Source organism: Macaca nemestrina, chromosome 6, assembly GCF_043159975.1.
Source record: "Macaca nemestrina isolate mMacNem1 chromosome 6, mMacNem.hap1, whole genome shotgun sequence".
NCBI classification, from domain to species: Eukaryota; Metazoa; Chordata; class Mammalia; order Primates; family Cercopithecidae; genus Macaca; species Macaca nemestrina.
The window spans coordinates 145089205-145107101 of NC_092130.1; the positions used below are offsets into that span (position 1 = coordinate 145089205).

Here is a 17897-nt window from a genome sequence, read left to right on the forward strand (position 1 = left end):
AGCATTAGGCAGATCACAGAGACAGAAAATTAACAAAGAAATTCTGGACTTAAATTTGATACTTGACCAAACAGACCTAATAGACATCTAGTGAATATTCCACCTAACAACCACAGAACATTTATTATTCTCATCTGTGCACAGAACTTTCTCAAAGATTGACCACATGCTCAGTCATAAAGCAAATCCCAATACATTTTTAAAAAACTGAAATTATACCAAGCATCATCATGGACCACAGTGGAATAAAATTAGAAATTAATACCAAGAGGAACTCTGAAGACCATACAATTACATGGAAACTAAACAACTTGTTCCGAAAGACTTTAGGGTACATAATACAATTAAGGGAGAAATAAAAAATTATTTGAAATGAATGAAAATAGAGGTATAATATACCAAAATATCTGGAATACAGCAAAAGCAGTGTTAAGTTTGTAGTGCTAAATGCCTACATCAAAAAGATAGAAAAATCTTAAAATAACAATTTAATGTTACACCTGAAAAACAAGAACAAAAGAACAAGAACAAATATACAAAAACAAATTAAACTCAAGCTAGCAGAAGAAAAGAAAGAACTAAAATCAGTGCAGAAATAAATGAAATTGAGACCCCCAAAGCCATGCAAAGGATCAATGAAATAAAAAGTTAGTTGTTTGAAACGATAAACAAGATTGATAGACCACTAGCTAGATATAGGGAAAAAAGAGAGTAGATCCAAATAACTACAATCAGAAATGGCAAAGGTGACATTACAACTGATTCCACAGAAATACAGAAGATCCTGAGAGACTGCTATGAACATCTCTTTGTGGACAAACTAGAAAATTTAGAGGAAATGTATAAATTCCTGGAAATACCCAACCTCCCAAAGTTGAACCATGAAGAAATTGAAACCATGAATAGACCAATAATGAGTTTTGGAGTTGTATAAGTAATAAACATTTACCCACTATAAAAAATTGGGCCAGGTGCAGTGGCTCATGTCTGTAATCCCAACACTTTGGGAGGCTGAACTGGGTGGAATACTTGAACCCTGGAGTTTGAGACCAGCCTGGGCACCACGGTGAAACCTCATCTCTACAAACACAACAAAAATTAGCCAGGCATGGTGGTGTTTGCCAGTAGTCCCAGCTACTTGGAAGGCTGAGGTGGGAAGATTTCTTGAGCCCAGGGACCCAAGGCTGCAATGAGCTGTGACCACTCCACTTCACTGCAGCCTGGGTGACAGAGTGAGACTGTTTTTTTCTTTTTTTTTTTTAAATTTTGTTTTGTTTTTTAACAAAAACAAAAAGAACAAAAAAACTCCTGGAGCAGATGGATTCATAGCTGAATTCTAGCAGACATACAAAGAAGAGCTTGTGCCAATCTCACTGAAATTATTCCAGAAAGTGGAGGAGGAGGGATTCCTCCATAACTCATTCTAAGAAACCAGTGTCATCCTGAAACAAAATCTTGCAAGGACACAACAAAAAAAGGAAACTATAGGCCAATATTGCTGGTAAACACAGATGCAAAAATCCTAAACAAAATACCAGCAAACCAAATCCAGCAGCACATCAAAAAGATAACTCACCATGATCAAGTGGCATTTATTCCTGAGAAGCAATGATGCTCCAAGATGTGCAAATTAATCAATGAAATTCATCACATAAACAGAATGAAAAACAAATACCATTTGGTTATTTCAATATATATAAGAACGCTTTTGATAAATCCAACATCCCTTCATGATAAAAACACTCAACAAACTAGGCATTAAAGAAGCATACATAAGAAGCATCTATGATAAACCCACACCCAACATCATACTGAATGAACAAAAGTTGGAAGCATTCCTCCTAAGAACTGGAAAAAGGAAAGGATATCCATTCTTACCATTTCTATTCAACATAGCCCTGGAAGTCCTAGGCTGAGCCATCAGGGAAGGGAAAAAAAATAAAAGACATCCAAATTTAGAAAAAGCAAGTAAAATTGTCTCTCTTCAATGATGATATGATTCTATACCTAGAAAACTCTAAAGCTTATTCCAATAGGCTCCTAGACTAGATAAATAACCAGTAAAGTTTCAGGATACAAAATCAATGTACAAAAATCATTAACATTTTTACACATCAACAGTGTTCAAGTTGAGAGCCAAATCAAAAATGCAATCCTGATTATTATGCACTGCATGCCTGTACCAAAATACCTCATGTATCCTATAAATATATACACCTATTATGTACCCACAAAAGTTAAAATTTAAAAATTAAAAAAATGCAGTCCTAGGCCGGTCACAGTGGTTCACACCTGTAATCCCAGCACTTTGCAAGGCCGAGTGGGGCAGATCACTTGAGGTCAGGAGTTCAAGACCAGCCTGGCCAACATGGTGAAACCCTGTCTCTACTAAAATACAAAAATTAGTTGGGCATGGTGGTGAGCACCTGTAATCCCAGCTACTCAGGAGGCTGACGCAGGAGAATCACTTGAACCTGAGAGGTGGAGGTTGCAGTGAGCTGAGATTGTGCCACTGTACTCCAGCATAAGTCTCAAAAAAAAAAAAAGGCAATTCTATTCACAATCACCAACAGAACCCCACAAAATACCTACGAATACATCTAAACAAGGAGATGAAAGATCTCTACAAGAAGAACTACAAAACACTGCTGAAAAAAAATCATAGACAACACAAAACAAATGGAAAAACATTCCATGCTCATGGATTAGAAGAATCAATATTGTTAAAATGTCCACAGTGCCCAAAGCAGTTTACAGATTCAACACTATGCCTATCAAATTACCAACATCATTTCTCACAGCATTAGAAAAAAACTGTTCTAAAATTCATATGGAACCAAAAAAAAAAAAGAACCCAAACAGCCAAAGCCATCATAAGCAAAACAACAGCAAAGCCAGGGATCACATTACCTAATTTCAAACTGTCCTGCAGGTCTATAGAAACCAAAACAGCATGGGACTGGTACAAAAATAGACACATAGACAAATGAAACAGAACAGAGAATCTAGAAATAAAGACACACACTTACAGCCAACTGATCTTTGACAAGTGGAAAAAAACAAGGGAGAAGAACACCCTATTCAATAAATGGTGCTGGAAAATTGGCTAGCTGCTTGCAGAAGAATGAAACTGGGCACCTACTTCTCACTTTGTATAAAAATTAACTAAAGATGGATAAAATGTTCAATATAAGACCTATGACTATAAAAATCCTAGATAAAAACCTAGATAAAACTTCTGGACATTGGCCTAGGCAAAGAATTTATGGCCATGTCCTCAAAATCAAATGCAATATAAATAGAAATTGACAAATGTGACCTAATTAAACTAAAGCACTTCTGCACAGCAAAAAACTCAAAACAAAACAACAACAACAAAAACTATCAACAGAGTAAACAAACAACCTACAGAATGGAAGAAAATATTTGTAAATGATTCATCTGACCAAGGGCTAATGTTCACAATCTACAAAGAATTTAAACAAATCAACAAGAAAAAAACAAATAACCTCATTAAAAATTGGGCAAATGACATGAACAGACCTTCTCAAAAGAAAACATACAAACAGCCAACAAGCATATGAAAAAATTCTCATCATTGATTATCAGAGAAATGCAAATGAAAACTACAATGAGATACTATCTTACACCAGTCAGAATGGCTATTACTAAAAAGTCTAAAAATAACAGATGTTGATCAGGCTATGGAGAAATGGGAAGCTTATACACTGTTGTTGAGGATGTAAATTACTTCAGTCCCTGTGGAAAGCAGTTTGTCCTGCCTAGGGACCTAGTCTCCACCCTTGACCCATTGCATCACCAGCCAGACATATTCCACAGCCCACTCTGACTCTTACAGGGGACTGGTATATCACCGGGGTGTTGTGAGTCTCCTGGTGACTTAACCCTCAGCTGGGACTAGCACTAAGGTATAAGGTATGAGGAAATTCCAAAGGCCCCCTTGACGCAAAGGAAATGTGGGCGCAGTGCCAGTAGTTGAAGGATATGTCACCAAGGCCTGGGAGCAGACTCAGAAAATATATCAATTCTTGCCCCTGCCTCTCTTCTGCAGGGCACTGTTGCATACATACTGCAAAACAGAAGGGGCACCTGGCTGAGGCAGAGCCTATCTGTGGGCCTTACATTAAGTGCCATCTACTGGATTGCAGCTTGAATTACACCTCCAAACAATGCAATGCCTCTGAAACCCAAGGCAGGAACCTACAACCTAGGAACTCATTCAGAGCCTCCGCCCTCTGAAAGCACCCAGCAAAGAAGCCAACCAGCTAAACACAACATTAACCGCAGTCAAACCCTCAAGGGAAAAAATAATATGAAAGTAAAAAGGCCCATCCAAATTCAAAAAGAAAATGAAATCCCAGGTCCCTCAGATAATAAGGAACCAGTGCAAGAACTCTGGCAATTCAAAAAGTCAGAGTGTTTCGTTACCTCCAAAGAATTGCACTAGCTCCCTAGCAATGAATCCTAACCAGATTGAAATGTCTGAAAAGATAGACACAGAATTCAGAATCTGGATGATAAGAAAGTTCAACGAGATCCAAAAGAAGGTTGAAATTCAATCCATGGAAGCCAGAAAACGGACCCAATATATGAAAGACATCATAGCTAGAAAAAAGAACCAAACTGAACTTCTGGAATACAGAAAACCACTACAGAAATTTCAAAACATATTTGGAAGCCTTAACAACAGACTATTTGGAACAGAGGAACTAATTGAAGAGCTCAAAGATAGATCCTTTGAATCAACTGAGTCAGACAAAAATAAAGAAAAAACACTTTCTAATGAACAAAGCAAAAGAATTTATGACTAAGTCCTCAAAAACAACTGTAACAATAACAAAAATTGACAAGTGGGACCTAATTAAACCAAAGAGTTTCTGCACGGCAAAAGAAACGATCAACGGAGTAAACAGACAACCTATGGATTGAGAGAAAATATTTGCTAACTATGCTTTTGACAAAGGGCTAATATTCAGAAGCTATAGGGAACTCAACAAGATCAAAACAACCCAATTAAAAAGTGGGAAAGGACATGAACAGATCCTTCTCATAAGAAGACATACAAGAAGCCAGCAAACATGCTCTACATCACTAATCATCAGGGAAATCTGAATCAAAACTACAATGAAACACCATCTCACACCAGTCAGAATGGCTATTTACTAAAAGCTCTAAACATAATAGATGTTGGCAAGGCTATAGAGAAATGGGAACACTTATATACTGTTGGTGGTAATGCGAATTACTACAGCTTCTGTGGGAAGCAGTTTGGAGATTTCTCAAAGAACTAAAAATAGAACTACTGTTCAACCCAGCCATCCCATTACTGGGTACATACCCCAAATGAAATGAATCATTCTACCAAAAAGACACAAGTTCTTGCACGTTCATTTTAGCATTATTCACAATAGTAAAGACATGGAGATAGAGATGTAGAGATTTATGTATGGAATATCTATATGCACATCTGCTTGTATATATGTCCTAGCTCTATCCACTGACAGAACTAAAAACAGCGGTGCTTCCTTAGCAAGAGCATGCATAACAACCATGTAGGTGTCTCTTGGACTAGTAGATCATAAGTTCCATGAAGGCGGGGACTGACTCATGCACATCCTTACCTTTCAGCATTAAGTTCAATTTCATGAACACAGGAATCTTTAGAAAATTGAACGGTTTGTAGGCACCCAGCTAGTAAATTTCAGGGCCAGGCTACAACTATCTGAAAACCAGCCTTCTGTGTCAAGCCTAAGCTGCTGAGAGCTGTCATTGAATGCTGCTTCCACCCTTCTGTTTCTGCCAACAGGTACAAGTCTGCAGCCCTGGCCACCAGCGTCATCGGGTGCTCCCAAACCCTGAGCCCACCAGCAGCTGGTGGGCTGAATCAACTATACCCTCCAGATGGGGTGGGGACAGGGGGCAGCACACCTCAAACCTTATGCCTTCCTGCAGCCCTGAAATGAGCAGAACCTGCCCAATGTCTTTGTGTTCCTCCTGGGGCTCACTCTGGGCACTATGTAGCTTTGTGGGGAGCTGCTGGGCGTGGCATGGCAGCTGGGTGGCTGCCTGGGGCCAGAAAGGTGAAGGTGATGTGAGACCATGTACAGCCTTGGCGGAGTGTGTTTGTTGGGCAGTGTTACATTTTCTTGGGGGCTTCCCACCAGTTCTGGCAAACCTATTCTCCACATCCTCTCCACTTGCTAATTCTGCTACAAATTCATCCTTACTAGCTCCTGCCTGTTAGCAGAATTCTTTCCAGTCCTCTTGTCCTCCTTTGTTTGCCATCAGCGAGGGCTATGCTGTGATTCTGTCTCTAAGTGACTTGGACCATTGACCCTCAGATTTCCAGCCTTAAAATCCACCTTCCTTATCACACGCCTCTCTGAATCACAGCCTGACCATTCCAGACTCCCTGTCCAGATCTTCTCAGCCTCTTTCAGTCACCATCTGTCATAGAATAACACCGAGAAAGACATCTCGCATGTTCTTTCCGTTTCTGTTCTGTTCTCCTGCATATTCTCTTTGATGCGCAGGAACCCTGCCCTATGCTTGAGAGTTCAGGGCCAGACACACGCTTGCAGGCCTCCACATTGGGTCCCTGTCTCTGGTGCCCACAGAGAGCTCCTTCTTTGCTGATCAGGCATGGAGACTGTAGGTTTCCAGATTTCCTGAAAAATAAAAGTTTACAACATCATCTATCCACAACCTCACTAAACGATTGGCCAAGAGATTTCTGTCCTAGTTGCCCAGAATTCTGTCATCTGGCTACTCACGGCTATCAGGGAATGGGGCAAGTCTGCACTGGCAGCTGGTCAGGATGAATGCAGCGGGAAGTGGGTGGAGGGTTAGCCAACCTCTAGGGCCTGAAGAATGGGAAAAGTGGCCCCAAATCCTCCAGAATGCTTGACCTGTTGAACCAGAATGTTTTGTTATTTAGTCTTGGCCTATATTCATGCACTTAAGCAGCAAGCAATCATGGGCAGGCTGATAAAGAAACACTTCTGTTTCCTGGTTACAGTCTCTGGCTGGATCTGAGGAACCACTGAGTTTGCTTCAATGACTTTCCTTTTTTTTTTTTTTTTAATTGAGATGGAGTCTCACTCTGTTGCCCAGGCTGGAGTGCAAGTGGCACGATCTTGGCTCACTGTAACCTCCACCTCCCAGGTTCAAGCGATTCTCCTGCCTCAGCCTCCTGAGTAGCTGGGATTACAAGTACCCACCACCACGTCTGGCTAATTTTTTTGTATTTTTAGTAGAGACGGGGTTTCATCATGTTGGTCAGACTGGTCTCCAACTCCTGACCTCAGGTGACCTGCCCAACTCGGCCTCCCAAAGTGTTGGGATTACAGGTGTGAGCCACTGCGCCCAGCCTTCAATGACTTTCTAAGTGTGATGGGGACCACAAGTCAATCAGCCAGAGCAGATGATTTCAATCATGGATCCCCAGATCCATGTAGATGAGAAGGTGGAATGCAGTTGTAGCTGTGGTTCCAAGGACAGCACAGACAGGACTGTGCGTTGCTGCAAACCAGTTGGCACTAAACCTTAAGTCGTATACAAAGGGTGAAATCCACTTTATTTGGGTTCTGTAGAAAATGTAATTTGCAAATGGACTCTCTTTTCAGTCTGTATGGTTCTGAAGTTCTCTAGGCAAAGGATTTTGTACTAATGAGTAGGAGGTACGTAGCCACATCAAAATGTCTCCACATGTACAGGAGAATGGAGACTTTAGGCTTTACTAATAGGTGCTAGAATTAATCTGGGTATTCATGTGTACTGTTCCTTTGTGGCGCCTGTACCACTCTTTGCTTTTGACTGGCATTAAGGTTTAGAAAATGCATACGTTGGTATCAGGATGGAGTAAAGAGAGTACACCATAGGGAGTTTCCCCTTCTGGGGCCTCCACAATCTGCATGTAATTAAATGGTGCATGTAAGATAAACATAAGAAGATCACATAACACCCACAGAACCCACAGCTTCCCATAAGTAGAAAAGAAGACACCAGATTGTAGCAAAGCTATCTCCTCAACTTCTGCTGCAAGCCTTTATGGAGACCTAATGAGTCTGGAAATATTGTACATAGGAAGCAGGTTCACTGTGAATGGGTTATCAGTTTGTCTGAGTCCAGTGAGATGGAGCAGCACCCCCCGCTCCAAGTTAATTGAAGTGAACTAGTAGTCTAAAATAATCAAGTCTTCAAAGAAAGCCAAAAAGTAGAGAAAATGTAACAGAATAAATGGGAGAAATAGCAACCTGGTAGATTTAAACACCTGCATTCAGACTGAAATACAAGATTGACAGACTTGAATAAAAATTTCAAGCTGATTGCTGTTTCAAGAGACACACTTAAAATATGAGGACACAGGAGGGTTGAACATGAAAGGATAGGAAAAGATAGATCTTTTTACACAGTGGAAAATAAAATCTGAATGGTTAGTAGTAATGGCAAACAAAATAGACTTTAGGTGAAAAGTATTACCAGAGACAAAATAGGTCCTCATTATAAAATGAGGACCGACTGTTTCCCTGGAAGGTATAATACCTGAAACTACAATTGTTCATATATATGCATTTAATGAGTAGCCTTATGGGTATAGAGGAAAAATTGCTATAACACCAAGGAAAAATAGAATTATAGTGGAAGAACTATAAAAACATCTTAATGAAAAATTTCAAACATTCACAAAAGTAGAGCTTCTTTATGCCCAGGATTCAGCTTCAATGATTATTAACTCCTGGCAAATTCTCTTTTCTTATGCTGCCACCCACATTTAACCTTGTTACCCCCACAACCTATTATTTTGAAGCAAATCTAAGAAATCATAAGACTGAATCTGTAAATGCTTCAGAATGTACCTTAAGAGCCAATTTCCTTCCTTCCTTCCTTCCTTCCTTCCTTCCTTCCTTCCTTCCTTCCTTCCTTCCTTCCTTCCTTCCTTCCTTCCCTTCCTTCCCTTCTTTCCCTTCTTTCCCTTCTTTCCCTTCCTTCCCTTCTTTTCCTTCCCTCCCTTCTTTTCCTTCCCTCCCTTCCTTTCCTTCCCTCCCTTCCTTCTTTTTTGACAAAGTCTCGCTCTGTTTCCTGAGCTGGAGTGCAGTGGCGCGATCTTGGCTCACTGCAACCTCCAACTCCCGGGTTCAAGCAATTATTCCACCTCAGCCTCCCGGGTAGCTGGGGCCACAGGCATGCACCGCCATGCCGGGCTAATTTTTGCAGTTTTAGTAGAGACGGGGTTTCGCTATGTTGGCCAGGCTGGCCTTGAACTCCTGACCTCATGTTCTGCCCGCCTTGCCTACCAAAGTGCTGGGGTTACAGGCATGAACCACTGCACCTGGCCAGAATTTCTTTATAAGATGTTTATAACCACAATTACATAGAACTCTTCTCCAAAGCAACAATAACTACTTAATACAATCAAAATTTGGGTTCAAATATCTCTGATACTCCTATAATATTTTAGAGTCCATTGGAATCATGCTATTTAAAACGTTAACGAATTTGATACCTGACTCTTCATATCTCTTTCCATTTGATTTTTCTTAGTAACATTTGCCATTAATGTACTATATATTTTATTTCTCAGTGTGTTTAGTATCAGTTTGCCTGGCAGAACAATGCCTGGCATAATAAATAGCTATCAGCCAGGTGTGGTGGCTCATGCCTGTAATCCCAGCACTTTGGGAGGCCAAGGCGGGTGGATCTTGTGAGGTCAGGAGTTCAAGACCAGCCTGGCCAACATGGTGAAACCCCATCTCTACTAAAAAATACAAAAATCAGCCGAGTGTGGTGGTAGGCGCCTGTAATCCCAGCTACTCAGGAGGCTGAGACAGGAGAATTGCTTGAACTTGAGAGGCAGAGGTTGCAGTAAGCTGAGATTGCACCACTGGACTCTAGCCTGGGTGACAAGTGAGACTTTGTCTCAAAAAAAAATAAATAAATAAATAAAAAATTAAAAATAAATAAATAAATAAATACTATCAATATAATTGTTGAATAAATAAAAATCTTGGAGTTTGATAACAAATCCTTTATTTTGCTAATGCATTATGAAAAGTACAAGAATAAGACGAACTGGAGCCTTGTGATGTCTGGTAAACCTGGCCCTTCCCACACTTCTCTCTCTCTCTCCTCTCTTCTCTCTTCCTCCACAGTAGGTATGGCTAGGTGAGGGATGCACAAATGCATAGGCATGTAATGCTTTAAATTCCAATGAGAAAAAATAACACCTATAGACTGAAGAAGGCAGGAACAGTACAAGCAGAATTCAAGGACCCACTGCAACCAAGGATTCCTCTGCTTGTTTAGAGGTGCACTGAAAGCCTTTCCTAAAGGAAGTCTTAGAGTTTGAGGATAGAGAGTGTAAAGGGGGCTACCGGACCTAGTGATCCCTGCCCTCACTGGGGCTGACATTGCACGGAGGCAGAATTACAACCTGTCTTCAGCGTGTGCTCTTGGAAATTACGGAAAGATTCACCAGTCCTATTTCAGGATACTCATTCGGAATGATAGTGTCAGCTTTTGAATTTCAGTCCTCCAGGGACAGACCTGGACTTCCAGAGGTAGGACTCTAGCCTCTCTTACCTTCTAAAGAGACACTAAGAGGTAGACTCCAGGGATGGTAGATTGATTTCCCTTGAGGATCCCCTTCCAGGGAGGTGTTGGGCTTGGAACATCAGCTCAAGATTTTAAGTAAGTCTCTCAGGAAACAGATCACGGGGCTGGCAGTATGAGGTAGTAGAGGCAGTCAGAAGGGAACTAGAGTAGGTAAATTCACACAGCCTCGGCAAAAGAGAGATGGGTCTCATGGAGATAGAGCGTTCATCAGCGCGATTTACTGAGGTCCCTGCCATTCCTGGCTCACAGTAAGGATTTTCCAGGCAGGAGGGCTGTGATCACACGGACAGAGCAGGGTTAAGGATGGACTCACCAACCCCTCCTACTGACTGCTGGTAGTTTGGTAGAGCAAGGATAGATTACCCAATGGAGCACGAGGGAGGAGGGGCAGAGGGCAAGAGGGGATGCACAGAAGAGAAGACTGGCAGGATCCTCACTTCCACCTCTTCCCACACCCAGTGCCTTTGGCGCACTGAGGTGCACAGGGTCCCTTAGCCCGGCGCAGGGCGCGCAGCCCAGGCTGAGATCCGCGGCTTCTGTGGAAGTGAGCATGGCTGGGCAGCGGGTGCTGCTTCTAGTGGGCTTCCTTCTCTCTGGGGTCTTGCTCTCAGAGGCTGCCAAAATCCTGACAGTATCTACAGTAGGTGAGTGCTTGGCCAGAGAATTCCCAGACAGGCGCGTCCCAGATACCCGCGCTGCCAGGGCTCCAGCGAACGGCGCTTGATCAGAGTCATCCAGGCGATTTTCCAGGCTGGGCTTGCGGACCCGGCTGGAGGAGGGAGAAGCCCATCCAGCTGTGGGGCAGAGAGGGGCCTCTGTTGCTGAGGTGGGGAAGATAGTTTTGGAGAAAAGACACTCTCCGTTTCTCCCTCTTCTTCAGGAAGCGCTCCCCATCCCGCAGGGCCGGGGCCAGAAATTTGAGACTCATCCCGGAGTTTGAGACCCTGGGCTGCCTTCTCCAGAGCGCAGTGGGACTTTCAGAGGCTCATCCTAAGCTCCAGAGGGTGCGTGTGTGTGGGTGCACAGTAGCTTCCAGTAGAAACGGTGGTGAGCGTTTTCAGGCTCTTGGAGACCAGGGAAAGGCGCTCCTGAGGGCAGCACCGCAAATGTTGTGAAGCTGCGTCCGGAGCCAGGGTGGCGCAGGCAGGTATTTCATGGCTGCAAGGCCAGTGGAGTGTTTTCCCCCACGGGAAACCTGGAGAACTGCCCAGGTCTGAGGAGAGGACCCAGGTCATTCGGATCTTTTGGAGTCTCCTTCCTTTTACCTGTGCCGCTGACCGTTTTTGAGGGATTCATGGAACTGTTAATTCAGCATTTTGGGTCTCAGTTTTACTTCTTTTACTTTTACCCCAAAGGGAATAGGATATAAAAAGAGAAGCATATATGAACATAAAGGGATCATCCCAGGATCGAGCTTCCCCAAGATTTTATTTCAACCCACAGTGGGTTCTAATGGATTCCTTTTATCACAGAAAATCAGGGCTCCTAGAACTGGGGGGAACCACAGATCATCTAATTTAGTGCCCATTTTGATTTCCTGAGAGGGCAACTGAGGGATGGGGAGTGAGATGCCTTCCTTAAGAGCACATGTGGCCTCCCTGATGTCCCATGAGGAATTAACTCAGGGTTTTCTTACTGCAAGACCACGCTCACCACAACTTCCACTCTGAAGCCCTTTTCACTGGGGATTTTCAAAAATCACTGTTTAAGAAACAGTGCAAGTCCATTTGAAGACTCCCCCCACCCCCTTTCTGAGTGTTAGTCTCAGTGAAGCAACAGAGCTTCTTAACTTCTTGAAAGTACACCGTCCTCCTTCTTCAGGCTCCAAGAATGAGTTGGTGTCGTTTCTGAGGTGCTGGAATCCCGATTTTTGCCCCAGAAAGCCACCTGACTCCCCAGGATCCACCACTAACAGCTCTTTCTGTGGGGACCCCTTCTTCCTGGCTTCCTGTTCTTACATGGATTAAAATGTGAGCAAGATCTGTTGTAGATTTGTACTTTATACATCGCTTGTTGCTCTAGACTATTCAAGTCTGGGTATAAGGAAACTGAGTCATGCAGAGAGCTGCACACTACTTCTCTACTCCCTTCCACCTCCACCACCAAACTTTTGGTATTTACCATTACATTACCTTCTCTTCTGATCTTCCTTTCCCCGCTGCTGAGAACCTTAGATTCAAGCAAAGGCTGTGTATTAGAACATACACTGAGAAGACATTGATTTCATGGAACTTGTACCTCTTTTGAGGATCAAGCTTCTCTTTCCTTAGGATGGTAGGATTTTTCTGGAATCAGGGATTCCCTAGTCTGTCGTGCAACCAGGATCCAGCAGGCCCACCCCAAGGGCCCCACATTTGTCCTCAAATGTCTTAATTAGAACTTGATCATTGTTTGGCCTAAATTAAGTACATCCTTTCCAAATACATTAGAATCTTAAAGATTTGGATTCTAAGTAGTAGTCCCTCATTTCTTCCCTTCCAGTGATGATTTCTTGGACAGATCTCTTAAGGTCTCTATCTCCTACAGCAGCATAAATGTCCAAAGAGCAGGATCCCAGAAACAGTTCTCATTGTTTTTTAGGAACTATTCACACTCATATGTACAACACCATACCTGTATTTCCACCAATGCTGTGATTTCTTTTGGACTCCGTGTTTCCATAAGGCCTTAGTTAAAATGTACATGTACCTCAGGATGAGGAATTCCCATGGCCTAAGCACATAGTAACTCATTACACTGACATGGATACTGTGATTCACAAGAGGCAATCTCTCACGGACCAGAGCCACAGGTAAAAATTTGGGTGGTCGTGCTCTGGGTGAGTGGGCTGGGTTTTACCCAGAGGGACATGAGGAGACTGGCAAAACTCATCTTCCTCCACTCACTATCCACTTCCTGTTCCCCTACCTTTCCTCTCCTGGATTGATCACTATCGACTTTAGACACGGTGTTCTCATCATTCCAGAACTGAAATTGTGCATTGTTCCTAGGTGGAAGCCATTATCTACTGATGGACCGGGTTTCTCAGATTCTTCAAGATCACGGCCATAATATCACCATGCTTAACCACAAAAGAGGTCCTTTTATGCCAGGTATCTTTTCTCACTTTTCTTGATTTCTTCTACTCCAAGCAAAGAGCAAAATATTGTTTGCATAGAAAGGCTTAGCAAAATTTTTTTTAAAATTCTAATTCAATTGGAAGGATGAAAAGCCTGTGTGTGTGTGTGTGTGTGTGTGTGTGTGTGTGTGTGTGTGTGTATGTAAAGTGCCAAAAAGCTTCTTAGGCTCTAATTACGAGGACTTGACACTCCATACTCCCATATTTTTTTCCCCTTACTTGACCTCTACTCCATCCCAAGCAACCATCCACTCATTATTATGGATTATTTTAACAAATGCTACTTAATAAGATGGCTTAAAAAATATATTAAACAGGGTTGGGCAAGGTGGCTCACACCTGTAATCCCAGCACTTTAGGAGGCTGAGACAGGTGGATCACTTGAGACCAGCCTGAGCAACACAGGGACACTCTGTCTCTACAAAAAATACAAAAATTAACTTGACATGGTGGCACCCACTTGTAATTCCAGCTACTTGGGAGGCTGAGGGTGGAGGATTGCTTGAGCCAGAAGGCAGAGGTTGCAGTGCTGGGAATGTACCACTGCACTAGAGCCTGGGCAACAGAGTGAGGCTCCATCTCAAAGACTCTCTGTATATAGATAGAACAGAAATATTCAGCCTTATTTAACACTTCTTACATGTAAGAATCACTTTTCTTTTTATAGATTACTTTTCCTCTTTTTATGATATCGGAATGTAAGTAAGCTCTCGCAGGGAGCCCCTTATTTATGTAGCGAAGTTAGGAGTCTATGGCTGAGATGGTTTTGCATTCTTGAAAAATAAGTGGCTGCCCACAAGTTTGTGCATAGTGATTTCAGATGTTCTTAATGGAGTCATTGAATCCAAAGAATTTTAGCCAAAATGAAGCTCATACATCTTATGAACTCCTCTGTTGATCCACAAGGAAACAGAAACCCTGAGAACTTAACAGATTTGCTTGATAACAGAGTTGGGTGGATTAGGACTTTATGCTCCAAATTGCTCAATATGAAAGTGTTGCTCCAGGAAAAGCCCAAACTCCAGCATCATGTAATACACCCAGGCAACACACCTGGACGTGCACCCCCTGAAGCTATAATTTAAAAAAAGAAGAAAAACTCAAAAGCAAGCATCTTTGCGGAAGAAAATTCTGAGATATTTTCAACCTTTGAAGGTAACATCAGTCCTTGTTATTGTTCAGATTTCTAAAACCATTTTTTTTTTTTTGAGACAGAGTCTCGCTCTGTTGGCCAGGCCGCAGTACAGTGGCATGACCTTGGCTCACTGCAACTTCCATCTCTCGGGCTCAAGCAATTCTCCTGCCTCAGCCTCCTAAGTGGCTGAGATTACAGGCGTGTGCCACCATGCCCGGCTAATTTTTGTATTTTTAGTAGATATGGGGTTTCATCATGTTGACCAGGCTGGTCTCGAACTCCTGACCTTAAGTAATCCTGCTGCCTTGGCCTCCCAAAGTGCTGGGATTATAGGTGTGAACCACTGCGCCTGGCCAAAACCATTTTTTAATCTACATTTTTTCATTTAAATTTTAAAATTTCATTGTGGTGAAATATATATAACATATAATCTACCATTTTAGCCATTTTTTTTTTTTTTAAATTGAGTCAGAGTCTCGCTCTGTCTCCCAGGTTGGAGGGCAGTGACGTGATCTTGGCTCACTGCAGCCTCCATCACCTAGGTTCAAGCGATTCTTGTACCTTAGCCTCCCAAGTAACTAGGACCACAGGCGGGCGCCATTAGGCGTGCAGCACCACGCCTGGCTAATTTTTTTGTATTTTTAGTAGAGACAGGGTTTCGCCATGTTCGCCAGGCTGGTCTTGAACACTTCTGACCTCAGGTGATCTGCCTGCCTTGGCCTTCAAAGTGCTAGGATTACAGGAGTGAGCCACCGCACCTGGCTCCATTTTCAAATGTACCGTTTAGAGGCTTTAAGGACATTCACATTGTTGTAGAACCATTATTACCATCCGTTTTCAGAAGTTTGTCATCATCACGAAGTGGAACTCTACTTATTAAACAGTGACTCCCTGTGACTGACAGCCACTCTTCTTGAGACCATCACTATGACAGTTATTACTGTTACTGCTTGAGACCGTCATTACGAGACTGAACGAAGGAGGACGAAGGTAGAAATGAAAACTTAAAAGAAATTGTTATAAAGAAAGTGGCCAGGGGAAGAAGAAAAGAGCTCCCTGCTTCTAGTGAGCCAAGGCAGCTGTTGAACTTCCATAACCTTCTTTTTTTTTTTTTGAGACGGAGTCTCGCTCTGTCGCCCAGGCTGGAGTGCAGTGGCCGGATCTCAGCTCACTGCAAGCTCCGCCTCCCGGGCTTGCCATTCTCCTGCCTCAGCCTCCCGAGTAGCTGGGACTACAGGCACCGGCCAACTCACCCGGCTAGTTTTTTGTATTTTTTAGTAGAGACAGGGTTTCACCGTGTTAGCCAGGATGGTCTCGATCTCCTGACCTCGTGATCCACCCGTCTCGGCGTATTTATCAGGTACAATGAACAGGGAGGAGGAGGTAACGATTGGTCCGCTGCTTGATTGATCACAGGTTCATATTATTACTAACAGGCTTAAGATTTGCCTAATCACAAGAAACACTGTAACTGGGGTGTAACTGCCCTCAGCATTCCTTCTGGGTGGCAGACGCAGTTTGTCAGTTTGCCAACATTCTGCATTTATGAGAAACAGTTTGCTGTTTACTCACATAGTCTCCAGTGGTATACTGAGTTGATCACAGTCCTCACTCTTTTGGCCTCCAACATTTCTCCCTTTTTGTTTTTAATTGAGAAAGGCAATTACAGGCTGTGCAGCCCTCAATTGCCGGTTGGTGGTCCAGCTGATCTTACAGATGCACAGGAAACCACGGCCAGCATGGCCACAAACATGGAATCAGGGGTTTTTGCCTGACCTTGATGCTCTAACAGTTTCTCAGCTTCCTGTGTGGTTTTCTTGATCTGTCTGCATGTCATGGGGTTGATGTGAGTGTGACTCCAGTCAGTCCTCGTTCCACCTTCACATTCAGATTCAACTGGCTCATGGCTTGTACTGGGGGAACCAGGCCTGTGTTTGGAATCCATGGGTCCCCCCAGTCTCCCATTCCATGGTCGCACACACCTTGGGAGCACCCACATGGTTTGTTCATTCTTTGTGAAAACACAAACATACCCTGGTCCCCACGTTAGTAAATCTACCAAAACAAAAGCAAAGGTTTTTGTAGCTGTAGCCAGGAGGCAGGCTGTTGCTGAAGCATCTGCTTCACAAGCTGCAATGCAGTTTCTGCCTCTTTTGGTTGATTGCTGCGGGGTAAAACTTTCCACTGCTAAGGAGCAACAGGCTCTTTCTGATTAACAGAAGACACAGAGAAAGCAAATCTGAGGCTTATCCTTCTCGTGCTCAGTTCCCACATCTTAAGCTCCGAGAAAACCTCCCAAGTCCTCCGCACATCTCACAGGTGCCAGCACATATTTACAATCCATGAAAGCCAAAGCTAAAGTTAGCCTTTCTGTAGCCACAGAAGACGGTACAAGCCAATTTTCATCCTCCCTCTCCTGTTCACCACCGTCAATAGGTGCTGTAGGTGGGGCAAAAAATTCTCTCAAACTCTGAAATAATAAAAAAAGATGGTACGTACCAAACTCCAAACAAAAAAGAGAAAAGAAATAACCAAATTCTTCCCCATGTTATTTTGATTCAAAAACTTCCCGTTCTTCGTACCTCTAGGGCACTGACCTTATGTTGCTGCCAGCAGACTTGTAACGGGGTTTTTTGTTCATCTGATTGGTTTTAATTTTTTCTGGGCTTTAGTTTTTTTCTGCTCCAGCAGACCTTCCTTGCTCGAGTCCCTATAGGACCCTATGTGTCCCTATCTGTTCCTGCAAGTTTCTGCTAGTCTCCGCTAGTCTTTATCCCTATTTGTCCCTGTGGTCCCTGTTAGTTCCTGCAAGTCTCTGTCTTTCCCCACCTATCTCTATTTGTCTCTATCTCTATTTATTTCTATTTATCCCTACTTATTTCTATTTGTCCCTGCAGCTCTCTTCAGGTCTCTGTTTGTCCCTGAATGTCCCTATTTAAAATATCCCTGTTCAGGCGCCACTTGTGGCAGACTGCCACAATTACTACTTGTTACTATCATTACGAGAGA

The 17897-nt window shown here is 42.9% G+C and overlaps 1 protein-coding gene and 1 pseudogene across 1 annotated transcript in view; one reads left to right on the plus strand and one right to left on the minus strand.

The window, feature by feature from the left end:
• The first annotated feature begins 11073 nt into the window (after positions 1–11073).
• LOC105473072 (UDP glycosyltransferase family 3 member A2) overlaps positions 11074–17897 on the plus strand; it is a 33532-nt gene continuing 26708 nt past the window's right edge. The window contains exons 1-2 of the mRNA XM_011726687.2: positions 11074–11279; positions 13626–13727. Of these exons, the coding sequence (XP_011724989.2) occupies positions 11186–11279; positions 13626–13727 (196 nt within the window). The 5' untranslated portion in view covers positions 11074–11185. The remainder of the gene's footprint in view (positions 11280–13625; positions 13728–17897) is intronic.
• Positions 16570–16898, minus strand: LOC139363619 (periphilin-1-like; annotated as a pseudogene).